At 35.6% G+C, this 22,879-nt stretch overlaps 6 protein-coding genes across 7 annotated transcripts; 3 read left to right on the top strand and 3 right to left on the bottom strand.

The window, feature by feature from the left end:
* Positions 1-451: 451 nt before the first annotated feature.
* On the bottom strand, positions 452-4,837 carry draxinb (dorsal inhibitory axon guidance protein b). Of its 2 annotated transcripts, none has more exons than XM_065286678.1 (7): positions 4,758-4,837; positions 2,440-2,886; positions 2,200-2,354; positions 1,973-2,078; positions 1,434-1,574; positions 1,242-1,331; positions 452-1,145 (listed from the first exon to the last, which is right to left on the bottom strand). In XM_065286678.1, exons 2-7 carry the CDS (start codon positions 2,879-2,881, stop codon positions 1,033-1,035), a joined length of 1,047 nt encoding a protein of 348 aa, XP_065142750.1. In that variant the 5' UTR covers positions 2,882-2,886; positions 4,758-4,837; the 3' UTR covers positions 452-1,032. The 2 variants fall into 2 exon arrangements, with proteins under 2 accessions (XP_065142750.1, XP_065142749.1); XM_065286677.1 differs by having other exon boundaries at positions 1,949-2,078.
* Positions 4,838-9,516: 4,679 nt separating this feature from the next.
* On the top strand, positions 9,517-10,678 carry LOC135776065 (transcription factor HES-5-like). The gene is made up of 2 exons (XM_065286679.1): positions 9,517-9,615; positions 9,720-10,678. Exons 1-2 carry the CDS (start codon positions 9,553-9,555, stop codon positions 10,140-10,142), a joined length of 486 nt encoding a protein of 161 aa, XP_065142751.1. The 5' UTR covers positions 9,517-9,552; the 3' UTR covers positions 10,143-10,678.
* Positions 10,679-11,864: 1,186 nt separating this feature from the next.
* On the bottom strand, positions 11,865-13,032 carry LOC135776066 (transcription factor HES-5-like). Its single transcript, XM_065286680.1, has 2 exons — positions 12,920-13,032; positions 11,865-12,815 (listed from the first exon to the last, which is right to left on the bottom strand). The coding sequence occupies exons 1-2, from the start codon at positions 12,980-12,982 to the stop codon at positions 12,402-12,404; spliced, it is 477 nt and encodes a 158-aa protein (XP_065142752.1). The 5' UTR covers positions 12,983-13,032; the 3' UTR covers positions 11,865-12,401.
* Positions 13,033-15,111: 2,079 nt separating this feature from the next.
* Positions 15,112-16,479, bottom strand: LOC135776067 (transcription factor HES-5-like). The gene is made up of 2 exons (XM_065286681.1): positions 16,391-16,479; positions 15,112-16,282 (listed from the first exon to the last, which is right to left on the bottom strand). The coding sequence occupies exons 1-2, from the start codon at positions 16,451-16,453 to the stop codon at positions 15,860-15,862; spliced, it is 486 nt and encodes a 161-aa protein (XP_065142753.1). The 5' UTR covers positions 16,454-16,479; the 3' UTR covers positions 15,112-15,859.
* Positions 16,480-17,775: 1,296 nt separating this feature from the next.
* On the top strand, positions 17,776-18,950 carry LOC135776068 (transcription factor HES-5-like). The gene is made up of 2 exons (XM_065286682.1): positions 17,776-17,865; positions 17,970-18,950. The coding sequence occupies exons 1-2, from the start codon at positions 17,803-17,805 to the stop codon at positions 18,402-18,404; spliced, it is 498 nt and encodes a 165-aa protein (XP_065142754.1). The 5' UTR covers positions 17,776-17,802; the 3' UTR covers positions 18,405-18,950.
* A 2,708-nt stretch (positions 18,951-21,658) lies between these two features.
* her12 (hairy-related 12) lies at positions 21,659-22,775 on the top strand. The gene is made up of 2 exons (XM_065286683.1): positions 21,659-21,806; positions 21,915-22,775. Exons 1-2 carry the CDS (start codon positions 21,738-21,740, stop codon positions 22,302-22,304), a joined length of 459 nt encoding a protein of 152 aa, XP_065142755.1. The 5' UTR covers positions 21,659-21,737; the 3' UTR covers positions 22,305-22,775.
* The last annotated feature ends 104 nt before the right edge of the window (positions 22,776-22,879 follow it).

The following is a 22,879-nucleotide window of genomic DNA, read 5'->3' on the forward strand; positions in this document are numbered from 1 at the left end:
ATATCAACAGATCAACTCAACTCATGTTTAAAGGGCACCTGTTATGGCCTTTTTTACAAAATGTAATACGAGTCTCAGGTGTGGCCATAATGTGTCTGTGAAGATTCAGCTCAAAATACGGCACAGATCATTTATTATAGCATGTCTAATATACCCGTATTCGGGTGGGAGCAAAAACACGTTTTAATGTCTGTACCTTTAAATCCAAATGATACAGCTCCTCGCTTCCTTAAAAAAAGAAAGTGAGCACTTTCAGTTAAAATAAATCTGATTAACTCTTTCCACACCATTGACGAGTAAACGCTTCCCTGCCAATGACGAGTTTTTCCGGCAATCCCCAATACACTCTTACCCAATTTATAAAATCTGGAAGTATTCCTTTAGGGCAAACTGTTCAAACTTTGTGTATTTTCTGATTATTGCTCTGAATCTGATCTCTATCAAATGTCCTTTCAATAAATTTGGTATTTTTGGTGCTGGCAACTTAAAAAAAAATGGGAAAGAGTTAATACAGTCAGAGTACAACTCGCTGAGGGTGGAAATAGTAATGCAGCACTGTAACATTGATAAGAGAAGAATTAAAATGGCGTGTCTGCTTTGGACTGTTTTGGTTCAATGGGAATTAAAAAACAAGGAGCAGGTGGATTTTTTTCACCGTAAGGTGGTTGTGTTCACACACTGCCCACACACATTATGTTCAAACACCTTATAAAAGTGAATTTTGCATAAAAGGTGCCCTTTAACACTCGACCGGAAAAATAACTGTTGTGAACACAAATATTTCTGGAAAATCTAATGTTGACTTACTATAATTATGTCTACATGCAAAACTTTGACTTTTGTTAAAAACGTTATTGTAATCTTTATTTCACAAATATCAAAATAATACTGTAACTTAATTTCTTTATTTTTAATTCACATTTACTTTATTCCCAAAACAATAATGTTAATGTATTTACAAAGAAAACACACAAATATATACAATTTGGATAATCCAATCACATGCACTTAGAAAGATTTATCCTGCCTAATCTAAACAACGATAAACATGCCATGGTTTAAGTTTATGCCCTCTAGATCAGCACACTGTCCCTTTTTGCGAGTGATGCGGTAATGTCTCTGTAATTTAGCATAGCACCGAAGCCCTGTAAAAAAGCAAGGAACAATTTTTAAGGATGATGATCAGTGATCAGTGCAGCAAACTGTAAAATCCTCAAAAAGAGTTAATGGTTCTTGCTCACCTTCCTCACACATGCAGCTGTCATAGCATTTGTTGTTGAGACCGCGGTTGTGGATCTCACACACGTGATTTCTTAGATTGCAGCAGGAACCTGAGACATTAAAAACTGAAATCATGTATGTGACTTTGACAAATGTCTTAGTCAGCTAGCTTGAGTAAAGATACAGTGCTTATTGGGAAAACATCAAGTGACCTGGCAGGCAATTTAGGTGATGTTTACAGTTCCCATTTGATGTAAGTGTCACATTTTCACTGCTGGTGCTCTTAGGAGGCATCAGAGTCTGGATTTGTACATCAATGTCTGGATTCCTTTCCGGGTTCCTGGATTCCCGTTCTGGACAGACATAAAGTGATGGTTGAGAGTTATTAGTAAATTCATTTTAAGCCACTAGTAGTAATGCTGTTTATACAGTACATAACCTCTAGGACACCTGCAGATGCTATAGTATATTATCACATAATAGGGCATTTGACATTTTCCATGAAAGGGCTAATGAGGTCTAGGAAAACTGTGAAGGAATTTGCCTGACAATGGAAAAAGATCCTGTGGTGCAAAATGTAAAGCAAATGCATTAAACTGTAAAGCAAACGTAGCATTTTGGCAGGACATTAACAATTTTGAGGTTAACATTTTAAAACTAGAAAGTAAACAAAGAACACGATAGAAATAAAACATTAAAAAAAACTAACATATTTTTGTTTTTGTACCGGTATGTGAAATATTGGTCATACTTCTCTTATTGAAAGATAGATGTTTGTCTGCAGGCCTCAAATCTTCATAACCAGTCCAGTCAAACAATGCCATGTTTAAAGTGGGTGTCACATCTACACTTCTGACCTGAGGTGAAAAAAAACATCTTATTTAATATTAATTTGGAATTTAGCTCCCACTGCAAAAAGGGATGCAGACATTTTAATTGAAACAATTGTAAAGGCCAAAAAGTTAGTTAGTTGGTCACCTGTGGTTTACTAGTGGGCGTTGGTCGTGTGGAAGGTTCCCCCTTAAATGCTGCAGTTTCCAGTGATAAGGACCTGAATGAGGCAGTAGGGGTCACAGGTTCATGTAGACTTTCTTTAAAAGTAAACCTCAGTTTCTTAACCGTCGTCCTTGTTTCTATATAAGAAAAAGTCAAGCAAATTGAACTGGTAAGACAGGTATAAGCGAGTATTCCTTCTTAAAATCGTGAAGTTTGTTTTACCTTTATTATGGCGCTCCATACCAAACACCCTGCCACCAGTGCGATGTCTCATTACCTTCTCTGAAATCTCAGCACCAGGGGATATATGTATTTGCTCTGGAATTAAGGAATCCACCCCCAGGAAGGTCCTTGAACTCATTACCCATCTTTTATTTTCTGGCTCCATCTCTAAGTGAACAGGACTGAGGCTCTTCAGCTCTGGATGTTCATTTTGGATGTGGGACACAATGTGGGGTCTCTTTGTAAGCCGGCCTGCTATCATCCCCTCTCTGCGATCTCTGTGTCTCCAGTGATGACTATGTTGATGTATGGATGACTTCGGACTGGGTGGGATAATGACATTTTCACCGAAGATTTCTATGTCTGCATTCTGGCCTGATGTCATTATCACCGAGTTAAGGAAGAGAAATAAGCCCAAACGCCAACGTAAAGCAGTAGCCATTCTAGCTGAAAAAAGTAAACAATATATTATACATTATTAATAACACATTTTCTTACCTGTTCTTAAAGGGATACCAAAAAGGAAAAAAATGAGAGTATCATCATTTTCTCACTCTCAAAATCTGTATAAATGTATATATTTAAAAGATATTTTGAGGAATGTTTGTAAACAAACCGATCATTAGCCCCATTCCTTTCCATAGTAAGAAGAAAGAATACTATGGAAGTGAATGCAGGGCTCATGAACGGTTTGGTTACAAACATTTCTTGAAATATCTTCCTTCGTGTTCATCAAAACTAAGAAATTTGTAACAACATGAGAGTGAGTAAATGACAAAATATTATTTTTTATTTTTGGGTGAACTATCCCCTTAACCACATTATTTTGACATATTAAGGATTAAAAATATATGACATTTTTAAAAATAATTTTAATTTATATAAAAATGCTTTGTGTTTGTGCTAGTTACCTAAAACCAGTGCATTTTCATCTACACAGTAAAAACTAACTACTAAAAAGTCCAATTTTTCACTAAAAGTGAGAAAATAAGCAGCTGAACGTGCCAATCATGTTGCTTCTCTTTTGCAAAACTTGCAAACATGCATTAGGAGTGTAGCACCAGAGTCTTTGATCTTGACACCACTGGACCACACTGTCTATATTCTGTCTGTGCTGGCCAATACAGATTTTCTGCATAAGCAGTGATGTCCAGGGAATTTGAAAAAATAAAATATTCCCCATCTGATTTATTATAATTCTGACACAGATATGTAAGCACATTTACTCTTACTGTAATTTATGTGAGCATCTGAGAGATGAGCATGAAGTGATCCGAACCAAGGGATTTTATCCTTAGAAAATGGATTACGCACACTGAAGCGGATGAGTGTGACTAATTAAACAAGTGAACTTAGCTCATGCACTGACAGACTTGTGATAAATCCAACATCCCCCTACTGCCGCATGAACATATACAGTGCATGATATTCAGAAGCAAGGGCACACATAGGGGGATGGGGTAACCTGAACCCCAAATAATCAAAAGTCGCCCCCCCCCCATATATTTATACAGTGATTAATGAATACATGTACCGTTGACACTTCAACCACCCCAATGTAAAAATCAGATATATATATATATATTATGTGGCGATGATGGATTCAAGCATGAGCTTATGGATGCTTTAGATAAAGCCTGAGGATGTTAAACAATGTATATTTACAGTTTTTGATGTAATTTTGTATACACGCTTATATATTATTATCAATGCAGATCTTTAATGCAGCCCAAGACTGTAAATAAAGGCAATAGACCGAACTTTGTATATAGCTAATAATGACTAACAATACAATTTATTAGAAAAAAGTTGTTACTTTGCTGAAGAACAATAATAAGTAGAGAAACAACTCATGCTTCTCGCTTGTGGTGCATCTCACTAGTAATGAATATTCATCTGATCATGTGTTAGTATTATCTTCATTAATTTTCATCATCCCTGCTGTGAGCGCGCCAATGGTGTTGATCTCGAGCCTATAAATATCAAAGCTTCACTTCATTAGTCTTTATAAACAGTGACATGTTTAATTCAACACGGAAACCGAAAAACCGTGTTTTTCCTTATATAGGCTACTTTTCCATAGACTACTGAAAAATCTCAAAACTATTTGTGCCAATGATTTAATATATTTATCTCAAATAGCTAAACATCAACGATTGCTGCGCATCTCTTACTAAGTTGACATAATAAACACTTAATGCTATACAAACTACTGATCTTTACAAAAACCAACTAAACAAAAATATTTCTAGTCTTAAGAACAGTCCGAAATATTCAAAGCGTAATTTCAGTGCAAAATAAAGATTCAGTTTTATCACCTGCTCTCCTTTGTGTTATCCGTTATTTTTGCTTGCAGTCAAGAATGAGCGCGTGTAGACGGGAGCGCGCGTGTCTGTGCGAGCAGTCGATGATGAAGTATGCGACTGAATCACGGGCGTCGTCTAACCTAAATACCTGAACAAAAGAATCGCGCGCTTTATGTGTGACAGTTATTCAAGGTTATTCAATGCTTGTTCACAAAGCTATTGTAGTTGTGTGCTTAGATACGTCAGTTAAGTATTTAAGACAAAATTAGGATGAAAACGTCTGCTAAATGAATACACACATATGGCTCTACATATGGTTAATGTGTACTATTTTTTTTAAACTGCTTGTGATTGTATTTTAATTATGATGCTTATATTTTACATTTATGTTTTTTGAATTGCACTTCCTACACACTTAAATACAATATGCAAAACTTGCAATATGCACAGTATTTAAAAGTTTTACAATAACAATTAAACGTTTATTACCACCAGTAATAAATTAATCTGAAAAATAGTATTAGATCTTGGAAGTAGTGCATAGACTCACATTGAGACAATTATGTAATTGTGCAGTAAAGAGATATTTCTGGACCACATGGTGCTGTTCTGTTCAGACCCAGTGCATTCTCTTGTATAAGTGTGATTAAACGGGGAGGGGTTCGTATCCTTGGGGTTTGGTCACACATATAAGAAAGCAGACCAGAAGCACACAGAGAATGATTGGTGGATGACAGCGGTAATGCGGAGGTGCTGGTTTTGGTGGTCAAGTGGAACAGCAGTTGAAATAGTTGCCCCCTCTCGTGGGGAAGGCACGTGTGCTGCTCCACGTGGATAGAGAGGCAATAAATCAACCGCCCCTCCTGCTCCTGTATTTATATCATTTATATCATTTATATGATATCACACTCCGCTAAGATGAACCAGTTTAACCTTAACACACTCTCCAAAACAGTCATTTGTTGGCTTTTGCTGCGGAAATCTCCCAAACCAATATGCTAAGGATTTTAGGTTAGAAAAAATATTTATAATAATAATAATAATAATAAATATATATATATATATATATATATATATATATATATATATATATATATATATATATATATATATATATATTTAGTGTTTTCTTTATGTATAGTCACTACTAAAATGGCAAAAAAGAAACATCTTGATTTTTACTTGTTTTAGCTTATTTTAATGCTTGTTTTTTCCAATTTTGAATCATTTTAAGTCATCTTGAAGGCCCCCTTGGATATCTGCTGAGGCCCCCCTGTGTGCCCTGGCCTGGGGTAGTTCAACCAAAAAAAAATACTTGTTTTGATGGACACGAAGGAATTAAGGAATGTTAGTAACCAAATCGTTCATGAGCCCCATTCACTTCCAGTATTATTTTTACTACTATGGAAGTGAATGGGGCTCATGATCTGTTTGGTTACAAACATTCTGCAAAATATCTTCTTTCATGTTTATCAGAACAAATAAATGTATACAGGTTTGTAACAACATGAAAGTGAGAAAATGATGACAGAATATTTATTTTTTGCGTGACCTCTTTAAAACAATGGAAGTCACTGTATTAAGTTTTAGGAACCGCCAGATGGCAGAAGAGAACAGCTTGTGCTAAGATTGTACAGTTTTGTTGATCATACAAAAACATTGCCAACAGATTTGTAGCTATAGTACTTAAGTATTTTTACTTTCTACATAAAAGTACAATTTCAATTAGTCGTATTTTATTAGTGTTTTTCTTTGGAAAACATACATTCCAAAACATATTATCATAATTTTTACTCCACTACATTTCATAATTTCAAGTTTTTGGTTTATATTTAATATTTAAGTACATTAACCATCTAGTAATTTTTTTTACTTTTACTTAAGTAAAAAAAAATTCATACTTTTACTCAAGAAAGTAAAAGTACACAATTTTATGTAATTAGGCATTAAATAAATTTTTATATGAAATACATAATGAATCCACAGTATGATTCTATGCTTAAGAATGTAGTGAATATTTTTTAGTAAAGAAAAGTAAATTTTTTCCCAAGAAAAACACTCTGATAAAGCACAGATGCTTGGAAAATGTAACTAAAATACTTAAGTATTTTATACCTTTGATTGCCAAACCAAAACAGACCTATCCAACTACATTTTTCTATAACTTACCAATTTTAAAATATTGTATAAAGGTTTTATTCAGTCGGGTGTTTAAGTGTGTCTGATTATTTCCCAAACATAAAATGTGCTTTAAATTAAAATAGTTGTGTGAAAAATAATCTATAAAGTGATCACAATAAATGAAATCAGAAATCTTTTAAGCAAGAAATCCTTTTATTTTATTTTACATAAACAAATCTGTATTTTTAATAAATGTTGTTTAAATCACTATAAGTAATCAATACCCAGGCTCTTGCAAATACAGCATACTAAATATTCCTTTAAAAAAAGAAACAGTTTTAATGTATCATTTAACATTCATAGATGCTTCATGTACCCGTTGAAAAGTTTTTCACTGTAATTGTTGTTACAACAATTTTCAAAATAATGTCCATTTCTGGACAAACACATATTTCCCCATCAGGAAAGCATGAAATTCTGTCTTTACAAAAGACTGATAGAAGAAATAAAACAACACAACAGGATAACAATGCCTCTATTTCAAGTAAGTTCACTTCAGCACTTCCATCAGATCCTGACTTTTGCCACGTGATCTTTTTCTGGTGCTGATTTTTGATGTCCTCTAAAAATAAAGCATCACTGCTAACTACACAGAGGAGCCACATCGTCTGCTGGGGCTGGAAACAAGCGAAGCGTCTCCCTCGAATATTTGGAGTATCCGTTGTGAAAAATCACTGTCTTCCTTGGAGTAAAGAAAGACACGGTCTTTCCCCAGAGTTCAGTGGGAGAGACACTATTAAGCTGTCTTTGCTCAAGAGCACTCTTAAGATGCTCTACACAATCTGAGCATTTCCTTTCCAGGGTCATAATTTTAGACCTGAGAGACAAGAGAGCATTCACATTAGAAATATAAAAAAAATAAAGTTTGAATATAAAATAAAGTTAAAAATATAAATGAATGACCACAGCATAAAACTTACATGTTCTGTAGATCCCTCATGGTAAAGTGATGGTTCGTTCCTCAGTGTGCAATGTCAAGAAATGATATGCATTGTATTCTCTCTGGCCTTTAGGGTCTTATTTATACACGGCCTGTTTGAATTTAATGAGATGTACGTTCTCACACTTTTAAACCAATCAGGAATCTGAAGCATAACAATAGTGTAAGGGTGGATTGTTTAAATAAAATAATGCCATATTGCAAAGACCCTGAGAACTGCGAACAAGCAGGTGGGAGGGAGCAGTCTTTTATTTTGTCGGCGAGTCAAGGAATTCAGACAAATTAGCATTGAACTCATTCATGTGGTTCTCGACCAGTTGGAATGTGTTCTTAAACATCTGTCCAAAAATACACCAGACAATATGACTAGAAATAATGAAAAACAATATAAAAGTTGACATGGTAAAAATATTTTAGCCTGGATTCATCACATAATATGAAATATGAATATGTTTATAATAGTATATATATATATACATTTATTCCCAGGAGAGTGCTTTAACGCTTCTGTTTTTCAAAATACAAAACTGAAATAAAAATTATATTTGAAAAATATAAATAAGATAAAATGTGTCTTATGGTATGAAAGTGCAGATGATGTCATCTGATCTGTCTATATAGCACATGCCATGGGTTGGGTTGTTGTTGTTAATGGGTAATAATTGAACGATGCCTCCAGATGGTTAGCCTGCCGGCCTGGAAGGTTTAAGAACGGTGAGCTGTGGGAAGTGGGAGGCAGGGTCACTATGACTTTGTGTAATGGGCCACGCTTCTTTTATCTGCCGGATCAGTGTCATTCATGAATAAGTGTGGGAAGCCTCGCTGCACCGACGCTCCCAGGTTCTCACTGCTGAGTGTGGAGCGTGTGACCGAGAGCCGGACAGCAGGCCAGACATCTGTGTGTTTGTACCTAAAGAAAAGCGTGCAGTGTGTGCCAAAAAAGAAGTGTGTTGCTGAGACGTCATACAGCAAAATGGCAAACACCCTAAAAAAACATTTTATAAGAACATATTACAATAGCACCTACCACCTTTAGTTATTATTTTATTTTTACATTATTAATATTTTGTCCTTTAATAATATTTATATTTCTATTTTATATTATTTATCTTGTTTTTAATTCTTTTTTTTATAAGAAAAAACTATTATGTACTGTTTTTTCTTAAATTTAAGCAATACAGCATGGCGGCAGGTTTTTAAATAGCTTATACGTCAATCATGTCTTTATTATTGTTATAGTTACATATAGTTTTGCAAAATTACAACCAAAATCTTAAATTCGTGGACATACCCAGAGACAACAGGACAATTTTGGACCTTGTGTGAAGAACACAATAAAGGGTGCTTTAAAGAAGACCAAAGAAACTAGTCAATGTGCGGTCACTAAGATCACTTTACGAGGTCACAAATTTCCCACATTTACAGGGTACTATCTGAATCGGTCTCATTGCTCTCAAAACAGCTCTCCACCTGCTCCCCAGAGACGTCCTTATTGTGTTAGAGCAATAAGAGCTTCACTAACCATGTGGCAGCTTGAATGCACCCATTGGCTGGAGACTGTGAGAACCTCGAGCACACTCCAGACTCACACATTCATATGGAGATTTGGGAGTATAAATAGAGGAAAGGAGGGAGAGAGAGATCAGATCTGATCCTGACGGAGAACTGAACAGAACAAACGCAGTCATGGCACCTACAACCAGTGGACCAATGATCTACACTGCAGGACAAACTTCACTGACACATAAGGTAAATATTTTACTTTGTTTTTTAGTACAGTTACATGCATTAGTTTATTTGTTGTAAAATAAAAGAAGATTGTATCTAAATATATCTTTTTAATCTTTCCTCAGCTGAGAAAGCCAATAGTAGAGAAAATTCGGCGAGAACGTATCAACAGCAGCATTGAGAAGCTCAAGTCTCTTCTGAGCCAAGAGTTCCTGAAACAACAGCCCGACTCCAGACAGGAGAAAGCTGATATCCTGGAGATGACGCTTGAGTTCTTCAGACGACAGCAGCAGTCCCTGAATCCCTCCACCTGCTCTCCTGCAGTTAATGATGGTTACTTCAGATGTGTACAGGAGTCCATCAACTTCCTGACTCAGTGTCAAGTGCAGACCGAGTCTCACAGAAGACTCCTGAAGATCTTCCTCAACATGAAGCCTTCAACAGAGAAGACGACGACACGTGTCCTGTCCCAGCTCAATTCAGCGGTCTGTCAGAGCAGCAGCACAGAGAAAACTTCAACCTGCTGTCAACTCTGGAGACCCTGGTAGAGTCACATGAAGGACACTTTATCATTTATGAAACCGAATTCAAGATGCCAGTCTGAGATTGGCATGGACTGTAATTCAAATGTAGGAATTGATTTCCAGCTCTGCTGCATTGGCAGATTGTTTAAATACTTTCAGAGAAAGTTTGTGTTTTAGTTAAACATAACTAAATATGTATGGCATTATTGTTTTGTCAGATTATTACATTCGTGAAATGTAAGATTTAATGTAAAGACATTTGAGCTTTTACAAGCTTTTTACCCATATTGGGTTTATTTGTTCTGCATCTAGAATGTTTATACTGCTTTCATTTACTGAAAGGATTTAATTTAATTTCAATTATTTGAAATATGTCCCATGTTCTCATTTTGTATGAGAAATGTTTCTTCTTTTGAAAGATATTTTATTGTGTGTTGAAAGCACAAGTTTATTTTGTTTGCATGTGTTTACATGATGGACATTTCCCCTGTAAAGGGTGGATGTATAAACTCACTTGTAGTGATTTACATTTCTACGGCCTTCTGTGAAGGCCTTCTGTGTGTGCACTACTTCATACTGAAGTACGAAAATATGAATTTTTTATGAAAATAAATTTAAATATAATCTGATTCAGTTGTCACTAAATTCATTATCCATTCAATTTAAAACACAAATATTTCATACAGTACATTTGAACACTTTAGTCTGTTTAAATTTAAGCATAGGTGGAGTTTGTGGGGGGGGGGGTGGAGCTAATTATGATTAATATTTTTATATTCACAAATTCATAATTTACTTGTCTAATTTTAATTTTTTATAGGTGGACTGAGGAACATAATTTATTTAAACCATATGTAAAAACCATAAAGCCACAATTGTTCGCTAATCTCAAAGTACAGCATACCCTTGTTTGTAAGTAGGCAAAACTTTGCCTATGAACTTAAGTCCAAACCTCAGTTTTTGCAAAGCTTAATAAATGTAACATAAAAACATAGTTAAAATAATTTGTTAAAATTATAATAAAAAATAAAGTTGCTTGAAAGGTTCTTTACAGCAATGTCATATAAGAACTATTTTTGGTTCCACAAAAAACCTTACGAACCATTTCTTTCTGACATTTTTGTAATCTAAAGATCATTTTTTACTACAAAAAACCTTTTGTGAAACACAAAGGTTCTTTGGATGTTAAAGGTTCCTTATGAAACCATACAGCCAAAAATGGTTCTTCTATGGCATCATTAAGCACCATTACCTTTTAAGAGTATAGATTCATGAATGCCTATAGTCTGCCTTGAGTGAGGTCTTGTCTACAATTTTACCCAAATCATACTTGAACAAATCATTCAGTCTAACATGAATCACTCAATCTAACCTAAAGCATAATTCTGATAACTTTATAAAGCACAACAACAATAAAAGCCAATTGGTGAACCAATGGCCGGCATAAATAAAGACCCTAAAAATTATTCAAAGCAAGTAAAACTGACACCTGTTTACTTGATTCTTGAGATTCTCCAGATAAGTGTATAATATATGTATAATATTATTACACAGATTGTGGTTTAAAAGTGAGCATGATTTTACTCACCTGCTGTTGTTTTTTATCACGCAGAGAGTGTAGCCTATAACCTTTACATCTAATGACATTGTATTGTCCTTTGAAAATAATAACACTATGACATTGAACCTTTTTAAGTTTCATGATGTAATATTTGAGGAAATATGACTCCAACAACAGTATTAAGATATTTTTCACATTTATTTTATATCATGCTTCAAATATGAAGCATATGGTGTACCTTCAGTGAAGGTGATAACCTGAGTCTGCAAAGTCAAACACATGCATGTACATACATAAACTTCATAAACAATAATTCGAGCTTTTCGCATACAATTAACATCTTTCAAATGAAGAAATATTTCTTATGTAATAAGAAAAACAATAGATGCATTTCAGACAACTGAAACAAATAAAAGCTTTCAAAAATTGAAAGCAGTTTAAGCCTCCTTAGATGTGGAGAAAATAAACCCAATATGGGTAAACCATCTGAATCAGACTTTTCTATGATCAAAAACTTTCAATCATACTTTCACAAATGTAATAATCATTCTGACAAAACAATAATGCCGTACACAGTTTAACTTTCTCTGAAAGTATTTAAACATTCTGCCAATGCAGCAGAGCTGGAAATCAATTCCTACATTTGAATTACAGTCCATGCCAATCTCAGACTGGCATCTTGAATTCGGTTTCATAAATGATAAAGTGTCCTCCATGTGACTCTACCAAGCTCTCCAGAGTTGACAGCAGGTTGAAGTTTTCTCTGTGCTGCTGCTCTGACAGACCGCTGAATTGAGCTGGGACAGGACACGTGTCGTCGTCTTCTCTGTTGAAGGCTTCATGTTGAGGAAGATCTTCAGGAGTCTTCTGTGAGACTCGGTCTGCACTTGACACTGAGTCAGGAAGTTGATGGACTCCTGTACACATCTGAAGTAACCATCATTAACTGCAGGAGAGCAGGTGGAGGGATTCTGCTGTCGTCTGAAGAACTCAAGCGTCATCTCCAGGATATCAGCTTTCTCCTGTCTGGAGTCGGGCTGTTGTTTCAGGAACTCTTGGCTCAGAAGAGACTTGAGCTTCTCAATGCTGCTGTTGATACGTTCTCGCCGAATTTTCTCCACTATTGGCTTTCTCAGCTGAGGAAAGATTAAAAAGATATATTTAAATACATTCTTCTTTTATTTTACAACAAATAAACTAATGCATGTAACTGTACTAAATAACAAAGTCAAATATTTACCTTATGTGTCAGTAAAGTTTGTCCTGCAGTGTAGATCATTGGTCCACTGGTTGTAGGTGCCATGACTGCATTTGTTCTGTTCAGTTCTCCGTCAGGATCAGATCTGATCTCTCTCTCCCTCCTCTCCTCTATTTATACTCCCAAATCTCCATATGAATGTGTGAGTCTGGAGTGTGCTCGAGGTTCTCACAGTCTCCAGCCAATGGAAACGGACTAATGACACAAGGAGGAACAGAGGGACGCCACATACTAAATGACAGGCTTACTGCTCAGGAAACAATGGGCACATGACTGAGGAGCAGGTGTTGGGGATAGAGAGTGTGTGAGAAAGTGAAGACCCCTCGATAAAAGCTTCATTTGTTGTACGACATTGGGGTCATTTATTGACAGAGCACGTGCCATTTAAACTGGAAGCTTTGCATCATGTTATATTTTGTCAATTTGGTTTATATTTTAATAAAAAGGGACTAAATGGATTCATCTTGAAGCATCATATCGACTGGATGTTGTTTATAATGATATACAGCATTCTCTAGAGAGATTTGGTCTCTATAGGTAACAACAGAAGAGTATTTTAGGTGTAATGATGACGTGTGAGCTAGTCCAAAAATGGACCTTAACATTAACTTGAAAACTTTCATTGTATTTTTATGATTTATATAATAAAAAATATTCTCCTTTTAATGTTCTGCAAATCTTTGGCCATGTAGTATATCAACACTATTTTGTTTTTTTAATGAAATAAAATAAATTCTTTATTGCTTATTTTAAACCACAGCTTCATTGTAACATACAGAACTGACTCACCGTGTGATTTAATGTCAGCCCTCCTTTAAAACAATGGTTTGCATCTTAAAACAGTAATCTCCAAATACATCTTAATTAAGCATAATGGCACAAATTCTTTAGTCTCTCCTGGGAGTCTCTGTTGAAGGTCTTTTGGTCGTGTGCTGAATTGTTTAATGAAGCACACTGTTGTTCAGTTCTCTATGAATGGGCAAAGTGTGGGAAAACTCTTGGGACTTGAGTCTCAGTAAAGCATTACATCATCAGTCAGAGCTTTATTCAGAGTCCATGTGCTGAGGTTTGGGGTTGTTTGTTACTAAGGGAAACTTGTAAATAATTTAGGATGTGTACTATTTTATATATTGTGTCTTCCCTGTTATTAAAGATGCCTGGACTCACCATGAAAACAAAATAAAGGTGCTTAAAAGGTTCTTCACAGCGATGCCATATTAGAACAACTTTGATCTTAATTTTTATCATCTAAAGAACCTTTTTCACTACAAAGAACCTTTTGTGCAACAGAAAGGTTCTTTGGATGTTAAAAGCTCTTTATGGAACCGTTTAACCAAAAATGGTTCTTCTATGGCATGGTAAAGCACCTTTATATAAAAACTTGGCCAACCTATATCTGCATTTTGTATTTTTGTGTCAGTTTGAGAGAGTTTGAAACAAATTAGGTCAATTTTACTACTTTGATCTATTCAGTTTCTTATCTGAAAAAGACATTCGGAAAGCGCTTTCGTGAATTGTAATGATTTTTAAAAATTTTGACAGTTTTGCAATATGAAATTTATTGTTTAGGGAATCCTCATGCAAAAACGGTGACATTATTTTGATATTTAACATTTAATATAGCACAATATTATATATTTATGCTGCTTTTGTAAAGATTCAATCTTTTTATTAGTACACCGTGGTTCTAAGTCTAACTCAAGTTGGGAAGTTAAAGAGACACTCCACTTGTTTTGAAAATATGCTCTTTTTTCAACTCCCCTAGAGTTAAACATTTTATTTTTACCGTGTTGGAATCCATTCAGCTGATCTCCGGGTCTGGCGGTACCACTTTTAGCATAGCTTAGCATAATCCATTGAATCTGATTAGACCATTAGCATCAACATGAGTGTCCCTTTAAGTTATTCAAAAGGCTGCAAACATGCCTAACAGGTTGAAAATACTGATGAAGAACTTTGAAAAAAGTTGTCTGAAATATAAAATAAATACTTTTTGATAAGACTAGTACAAAGATACACTATAAAAAGTTTTTGTTTTACATTCACTTCACAAATTAATTTGAATGATAAGAACTTGCTTATATGTTATGTCAACTATAATCAAAAACTTCAAAAAACTTAGGTTTAATTGACTTGCATAACCAATTTGAGTAAACTTCCAATGAGCCGAGGTATTGATTGTACAATTTATTGTCATATGTACTGTGATTGTTTTTTCACATATGAGTGAATCTTACAGTCCACATTTGCTCAAGCAAACATTAGAAAAACAACATAAGCAATAGTAACTTACTCCACACATGTAAATACATGTTTAAATATTCATGAACACTCATGAAATGATATTTGTACTTCCCTTGAAATGGAAAGTATTAGGAATGTCACAGACATTAAATATTCACCTTCAATGAAGGTAAAACTCTAAATTCACTTAAAAATCCAAATCACTCGACTGAGTATACTTCACTGCCCTCTACAGGGGAAAAGTCCAGTTCATGTAAACACATGAAGATATTAAAAGAAACATTTCATGCACAATAAAACATCTTTTCAATAAAGAAACATTTCTCACATAAAATGAGAACATTAGACATATTTCAAATAATTGAAATGTAAATTAAATTCTTTCAGTAAATGAAAGCAGTATAAACATTCTAGATGCAGAACAAATAAACCCAATATGGGTGAAAAGCCTATAAAAGCTCAAATGTCTTTACATTAAATCTTACATTTCATGAATGTAATATTCTAAAAAAAACAATAATGCCATACACAGTTTGACTTTCTCTGAAAGTATTTAAACAATCTGCCAATGCAGCAGAGCTGGAAATCAATTCCTACATTTGAATTACAGTCCATGCCAATCTCAGACTGGCATCTTGAATTCGGATTCATAAATCACAAAGTGTCCTTCATGTGACTCTACCAGGGTCTCCAGAGTTGACAGCAGGTTGAAGTTTTCTCTGTGCTGCTGCTCTGACAGACCGCTGAATTGAGCTGGGACAGGACACGTGTCGTCGTCTTCTCTGTTGAAGGCTTCATATTGAGGAAGATCTTCAGGAGTCTTCTGTGAGACTCGGTCTGCACTTGACACGGAGTCAGGAAGTTGATGGACTCCTGTACACATCTGAAGTAACCATCATTAACTGCAGGAGAGCAGGTGGAGGGATTCTGGGATTGCTGCTGTCGTCTGAAGAACTCAAGCGTCATCTCCAGGATATCAGCTTTCTCCTGTCTGGAGTCGGGCTGTTGTTTCAGGAACTCTTGGCTCAGAAGAGACTTGAGCTTCTCAATGCTGCTGTTGATACGTTCTCGCCGAATTTTCTCCACTATTGGCTTTCTCAGCTGAGGAAAGATTAAAAACATATATTTAGATACACACTCTTCATTTTTTTTTTACAACAAATAAACTAATGCATGTAACTGTACTAAATAACAAAGTCAAATATTTACCTTATGTGTCAGTGAAGTTTGTCCTGCAGTGTAGATCATTGGTCCACTGGTTTTAGGTGCCATGACTGCGTTTGTTCTGTTCAGTTCTCCGTCAGGATCAGATCTGATCTCTCTCTCCCTCCTCTCCTCTATTTATACTCCCAAATCTCCATATGAATGTGTGAGTTTGGAGTTTGCTCGAGGTTCTCACAGTCTCCAGCCAATGGGGGTGTTGGAGAGACTCAAAGGAGCAGAGGGTTGCCACATGCTCAGCGAGCCATTTATTGTACAGGAAACAATGAGGTTGCCTCTGGCAGGCAGGTGGAGAGAGATGAATTACAGAGAAGTTTGTGAGAAAGTGAAAACCCTATTTGAATCCTCATATGATGTTTAGAAATAGGTTAGGATGACTTTAATAGGATAATATTTTTAATCTTTTAAGTATTAATTTTTTTTATTAAAAATGATATCAGCATAACAAAATGTTTAACATTTGATTTAAAGAAAGCAAAAATTATTGCAAAAATGTATCATTTAGATTTGTTTTGTCACACTTAACATACATTTGTTTCCAAATAAAAACCCAACATAGAGAAACACAAATTGCTAATAAGGTGCTACAGGTTTTACAATTGTAGGTTCAGTTAAAAGCCCTGGCTTGAAATGGGAGTGCAGTCACCAAAGCTTTCCCACAGTCTGCTCATTCACACACAGACGCCTGAAAAGAAGTGTGCCTAATAGAAGGCAATTAGACATGTGTCCAGGGACTCAGTATAAACCTCAAGGGGGTGTTTATAGCACACTGTCCTTAATTGAGATGGGTATTTTTGCTTGTTTGTGTTCAAAGTTTGCAAAACTGTACTTTTTTCTTGCATGCTGGGCATACTTGCAGCCTCTCTGATCTTATTGAAGGCACTTTTATTTATGACTGTTTCTAAACAGATTTTCCAGCAACTATTGGAGTATGAACTGCAAAATTTTTTATAGTCATTTATATATACATATATACATTTTAATTTAATATGATTCATATATAATACATTATCTCCTAATTTTTGGAATAATTTGGAAATGTATGCCTGAAACTGAGCTAATGCTCAGTGTAGGTCTTCTGTATAATCGGCACGTGCTTTCATTGAGTAATTAATCCCAGTGGCAAGCTGAATATAAGTTTACACTTTCTCGCACACACGCTTCTTAAATGGCCAGTCCTCCACATGGCCCCCAGAGACGTCCTTATTGTGTTAGAGCAATAAGAGCTTCACTAACCATGTGGCAGCTTGAATGCACCCATTGGTTGGAGACTGTGAGAACCTCGAGCACACTCCAGACTCACACATTCATGTGGAGATTTGGGAGTATAAATAGAGGAGAGGAGGGAGAGAGAGATCAGATCTGATCTTGACGCAGAACTGAACACAACAAACGCAGTCATGGCACCTAAAACCAGTGGACCAATGATCTACACTGCAGGACAAACTTCACTGACACATAAGGTAAATATTCGATTTTGTTATTACATGCATTAGTTAATTTGTTATAAAAATTATATACATAACTGAAGAATGTATCTAAATATATCTTTTTAATCTTTCCTCAGCTGAGAAAGCCAATAGTGGAGAAAATTCGGCGAGAACGTATCAACAGCAGCATTGAGAAGCTCAAGTCTCTTCTGGGCCAAGAGTTCCTGAAACAACAGCCCGACTCCAGACAGGAGAAAGCTGATATCCTGGAGATGACGCTTGAGTTCTTCAGACGACAGCAGCAGTCCCAGAATCCCTCCACCTGCTCTCCTGCAGTTAATGATGGTTACTTCAGATGTGTACAGGAGTCCATCAACTTCCTGACTCAATGTCAAGTGCAGACCGAGTCTCATAGAAGACTCCTGAAGATCTTCCTCAACATGAAGCCTTCAACAGAGAAGACGACGACACGTGTCCTGTCCCAGCTCAATTCAGCGGTCTGTCAGAGCAGCAGCACAGAGAAAACTTCAACCTGCTGTCAACTCTGGAGACCTTGGCAAAAGCCATTGTGATTTTAATAGACAACAATGTTTAACTCTGTTATTAGAGGACATGAATATTGTAGACCATTTGAAGAGAGGTCACCGGTATTCCTAATTTAGGAATTCTATGTATTTTTGTAATAGGAAAATAATGTGTCATAGCTCCAAAAGTAGCATTTTGAATATCTGCTATGTTAGCAACAATGCAATTATTAAATATCTCATAATGAGATGCAATATTATTAATAATCATTAATTACTAATAATGATTAATATTTTATATTTTATGAATATAATATTTTTCTGTAAAGATCCCATGGATCTTATAATCATTATTGTTGAATTGTTCTTCTTTGAAGATTTTGTTTGTTGTAGATTTTATCTAATCAGTTATTATGAGTAATATAAATGCTTTTATAAAGACTAAGTAAGTAATTTTGTTTTAAACAAGTGAGAGATTTGTCAGAACAATCGAACTATAGTAAATAATATAGTAAGTCAAGATGCTGGGCATCTGCACATCATTTGTAAACATTTATTTTATATCAAATAAACATCTATTTTACATTAAATGTTTATACTGTGGTATTGTGTTTGTTTTTAATAAACAACAACCATAAATAATTGAAGACTTAAAATGCACACAGGGTCCACAACTGAACATTTTCAATGGTGTTACTAGTTACACATAAAATATTTTATATCATAACATCATGCTAATGATCAACATGAGTCATGACTGTACATATTTTAATAAATAATTCATAACATAAATGCTAAATTCATAAATTCAACTGCCAAATCCTGTTAGCTCCAAGAAAAATGACAAATGCAGAATATTATTTTCGATCAAGTTTTCTTAAAATTTAACTTACAAATGTAATCAAAGTCCATACTTAAGAAAAATAAACTTCTTAACGTAAGTTTATTACTTTGTGACATTGTTAAAACTATATGCTTTTATTAATTGTTTATCAACGTAGACTAATAATATTAACAATAATAAAACACACAAGAAACAAAGTCAGATCACTAAAATAACTTTATCACCGAACTATAAAAAGTTTTAAGCAGTGCAACTCGCTGGATCCTGGGAACATCCTGAAAGTGTTTGGACAGCGTACAAGTCCAGATGGTCTTGCTAAAGTTTCCCTCTAATAAAGACGGATCAAACACCGTGACTAACGTGATGTGTAACAAGACACACTTCTTTTGTTTCACTATTGTGGGCAGTCAATGAGCAGGCTGTGGGAAAGAACTCATGGGAACCTCGGTAAAACCCTTGTGCCGTATGTCACAGAGACCTTATGTCTCACTAGAGGCCTGCTACAGGTGGTTTAGCATCATGAAACATACCATAGAGCCAAAGTTACACAACTTAAACTCATAAAAGAAAAGATCTTTACTATGGTCAAAAAGATTCGATTCAATTCAAAGAACACTATATTTTGTTAAAAAATATGTTTTGAAAAATAGCTGCTTATTATGGAACAACCCAAAACTTGATTTCTATAGGTTGAATGACAGTTTGTTTCACAACAAAGACGTGATTAACTTTCGCAAAGGACTCATTAGTGCAATTGTTTTATATCAAGCTTCATTCATCAGGTTAAGTGGGAAGGCTAGGATCGTGGGAATGCCAACAGTAGAGTAAACATGTATTTGTGGCATGATAAAACAGGAGAGAATTAGACATACACGTGCACTGAGTTAGCAGCTCAGTGGTTATGGGTCCTGGTCCTGGAACACACAAACTGATAAACTGTAAAAGTAAAAGTTACTTTGGATAAATGTGTCTGCAAAAATGTAGTCCATTTGCTGTTCAATTCAAATAATAATAATTAAAAACTTTTTATTCACGTGTTTGCACACGGTCTGTTCTGTTGCGTTCACACACTTGAGACAAAAACAGACAAGCTTTTACTACGACATGACACTCCACACTTGTCGTCTGCTGGTCGTGTGATCGGATCAATAAAATTTACAGCAGGTCCACTAAACTTCATTGATCTCCAACCACACGTGTGTGGTGGGCACGAGGTGAGCACTGATTACGGAAAGACGGTGATTCTTATAACAATGTTACAAAACGAATAAGCTGTATTTTGTGTCACTCAAGATATTTCGTAACAAATTCACAGCACGCGAAGAAAAGCGTCGCGTTCTTTGCCCTGTGTTAAACTAGCAAAATATTTATTTGGTGGGTTTGAATTCCTGTGAAGCTGTGCACATCGATTACATCAAAGTACCGCGAGAACGACTGGAAAGCACTGCTTTCGAATAATTTACGCGATACTTCCCCGACCGTCGTGCGCAGCGCAACATATAAAAAAAATCAAAGACGCGCGCGTGCCTTCACAGCTTTCATCCAGTAGTTTTACATATAGGCGTGATAATTTCTGTTACCTGGCGCGTGGATGTGACAGTTTTCTCACCTGACTTCAGTCGAGCTGACTCGTGTTGTTAACGATTATCAAAGGCCAATATACCCAGCGACGCGCACTCCAGTGTGACGCTGACCCTTTGAAGTCGGGCTTGTAACCACGTGCCATTGTCGCGAGTAGGTGTTGGTCACGCTCCTGAAATATTTGCATAAGAATTTAAGTGGTAGAAAATTTTACGCTACAAAGTAGGTTATTTGAAATGTACACAAACTTTATTTTAAGGGTTACGTTTATTTAAAGGAATAGATAACCGAAAATTAAAATGTACTGTTATTTTACTCACACTCAGGTCGTCCAGGATGTAGGTGACAAATCGAGTAGAAGAAGAGTAAAGGTTGTTTTAGCTTGAACCATCGTCTTAAGTTAACAGTTGTCATCACTTTGAGAGTTGAAAAAGCATACAGGCAACATAAACTATAGTAGTCTACTCCCAGCTACTGATGATATTCTGAGGTGAGTTTTTTTATTTACACACACATTTTTGTTGTTGTTGTCAAATATACTTCATAATAATAAGTATTCAACAAGTTGCATTGTTATACATACAAATGTCCATGACATACATTCACATACATACTATTTAAGCTGTAGCAGTAAAGTCCTATTTTAATATTCTTATTGGTTTATAGGACCAAAACACTGTTGCATCGTCATTTCTACAATAAAAGTGGCTTGTCTCTCTGATACCTTGGGAAACATTCCTTCAGTGGAAGGCAAACAGCCATTTAACCATAAAATTAATGTCCCCTATTGTTGTGAAGAGCTCAGCCCTCTGGTTTCAGAGTGTGGGAACAGTAACACAGCACAGGCCACATGGCTTTGTAATGGTAATGCCGCTGTATAAATACAGGGTGCCGATCTTCAAAAAGACTCACAACTATTTTGCTGCCAAGAGAAGACAAACCACTCCTGCGAGACCATGGCACCACACTCAAATACGCTCTCCACTTTTGACCATCTACGTTTTGGCGATAGGGACAAAATTAAGGTAAGTTTATGTTCCACTGCAATTTAATAAAAAGTACCTGAGTGCTTAAATAAAACTTTGTGTAGACATCTCGAAGCATGTTCTTACCCCATTCTTGTTTTCTTCCAGCTGAGGAAACCAATTGTTGAGAAGATGCGCAGAGACCGCATCAACAGTTGCATCGACCAGCTTAAAGATCTTCTTGAGAAAGAGTTCCACAGCCGTGACCCTAACATCAAACTTGAGAAGGCCGATATCCTGGAGATGACGGTCAGCTTTCTGAAACAACAGCTCTCAGGAGAGCTGGCTAAAAGGGATTATAATGAAGGCTTCTCTAATTGCTGGAAAACATCTGTCCATTTTCTTAGTATTCACTCCAATGGCGGAGGATCTGGCCGGGAGATGCAGCATCTCCACAATGCCCAGCAAACAATCTCATCTTCTGCACCCTCTTCTAAACTGAGCACAGCTGGTCTACAACCGCTTGATACCAGGAGACCCGTATGGAGACCCTGGTAGAAATGCTAAGACTGAGAGTTGTACACCTGAGGGATTGTTTTATTAACGTCTCTCATAATAGTAGGAGATGTTATTTCCGAAATGTAAAGTTTGGTGAGTCGTCATATTGATTGACAGAAACTTTAGACAAACAGGTGTTTGTCAGTGGAAGAAGGTGGTTTTCCTGTATAGCCTCTTGTTCTGTATCTATAGCTCTTAATGTGATTTTTTTTCTTCTAAATGTTATAATGTTGTCAGTTTTATTAATATTTTGTATATTTAATTGAGGTTGACTCCAGTGGAGTTTGTGGTTCATGTATCAGATCTTTAAACTGGTTTTGTACTTAAAAAAGTTTTTATAAAAGTGTATTTCTATTGGTGCTGACTAATTCTGCATTGTTTGTTAGATAAGGCATGTTGTACCTTTGATAAAGGTTTGTTATTTGTTGTCTTGACTCTTTACAAAGTTGTTTTTGTATTTTGTTTCGCAAATATAAGCTCTTATGTCATCTATTTTCTTATTAATAAAATTCTACTTTAACAAATAATTAATTTGGGAGAAGTTTTGATTCATTTTTGTGAATGGCTCTGATCAA

This window comes from Paramisgurnus dabryanus, chromosome 21 (genome assembly GCF_030506205.2).
Source record: "Paramisgurnus dabryanus chromosome 21, PD_genome_1.1, whole genome shotgun sequence".
Classification (NCBI taxonomy): Eukaryota; Metazoa; Chordata; class Actinopteri; order Cypriniformes; family Cobitidae; genus Paramisgurnus; species Paramisgurnus dabryanus.

Excerpts from the sequence above, each read along its gene's own strand:
- draxinb (XM_065286677.1), bottom strand. The coding sequence starts at position 2,881 with ATGGCTACTGCTTTACGTTGGCGTTTGGGCTTATTTCTCTTCCTTAAC. Across the intron at positions 2,355-2,439 it reads TATGGAGCGCCATAATAAAG|AAACAAGGACGACGGTTAAG; the intron begins GTAAAACAAACT and ends TTTCTTATATAG. Across the intron at positions 1,146-1,241 it reads CAGCTGCATGTGTGAGGAAG|GGCTTCGGTGCTATGCTAAA; the intron begins GTGAGCAAGAAC and ends GCTTTTTTACAG.
- LOC135776065 (XM_065286679.1), top strand. The coding sequence starts at position 9,553 with ATGGCACCTACAACCAGTGGACCAATGATCTACACTGCAGGACAAACT. Across the intron at positions 9,616-9,719 it reads AAACTTCACTGACACATAAG|CTGAGAAAGCCAATAGTAGA; the intron begins GTAAATATTTTA and ends ATCTTTCCTCAG.
- LOC135776066 (XM_065286680.1), bottom strand. The coding sequence starts at position 12,982 with ATGGCACCTACAACCAGTGGACCAATGATCTACACTGCAGGACAAACT. Across the intron at positions 12,816-12,919 it reads AAACTTTACTGACACATAAG|CTGAGAAAGCCAATAGTGGA; the intron begins GTAAATATTTGA and ends ATCTTTCCTCAG.
- LOC135776067 (XM_065286681.1), bottom strand. The coding sequence starts at position 16,453 with ATGGCACCTAAAACCAGTGGACCAATGATCTACACTGCAGGACAAACT. Across the intron at positions 16,283-16,390 it reads AAACTTCACTGACACATAAG|CTGAGAAAGCCAATAGTGGA; the intron begins GTAAATATTTGA and ends ATCTTTCCTCAG.
- LOC135776068 (XM_065286682.1), top strand. The coding sequence starts at position 17,803 with ATGGCACCTAAAACCAGTGGACCAATGATCTACACTGCAGGACAAACT. Across the intron at positions 17,866-17,969 it reads AAACTTCACTGACACATAAG|CTGAGAAAGCCAATAGTGGA; the intron begins GTAAATATTCGA and ends ATCTTTCCTCAG.
- her12 (XM_065286683.1), top strand. The coding sequence starts at position 21,738 with ATGGCACCACACTCAAATACGCTCTCCACTTTTGACCATCTACGTTTT. Across the intron at positions 21,807-21,914 it reads GCGATAGGGACAAAATTAAG|CTGAGGAAACCAATTGTTGA; the intron begins GTAAGTTTATGT and ends GTTTTCTTCCAG.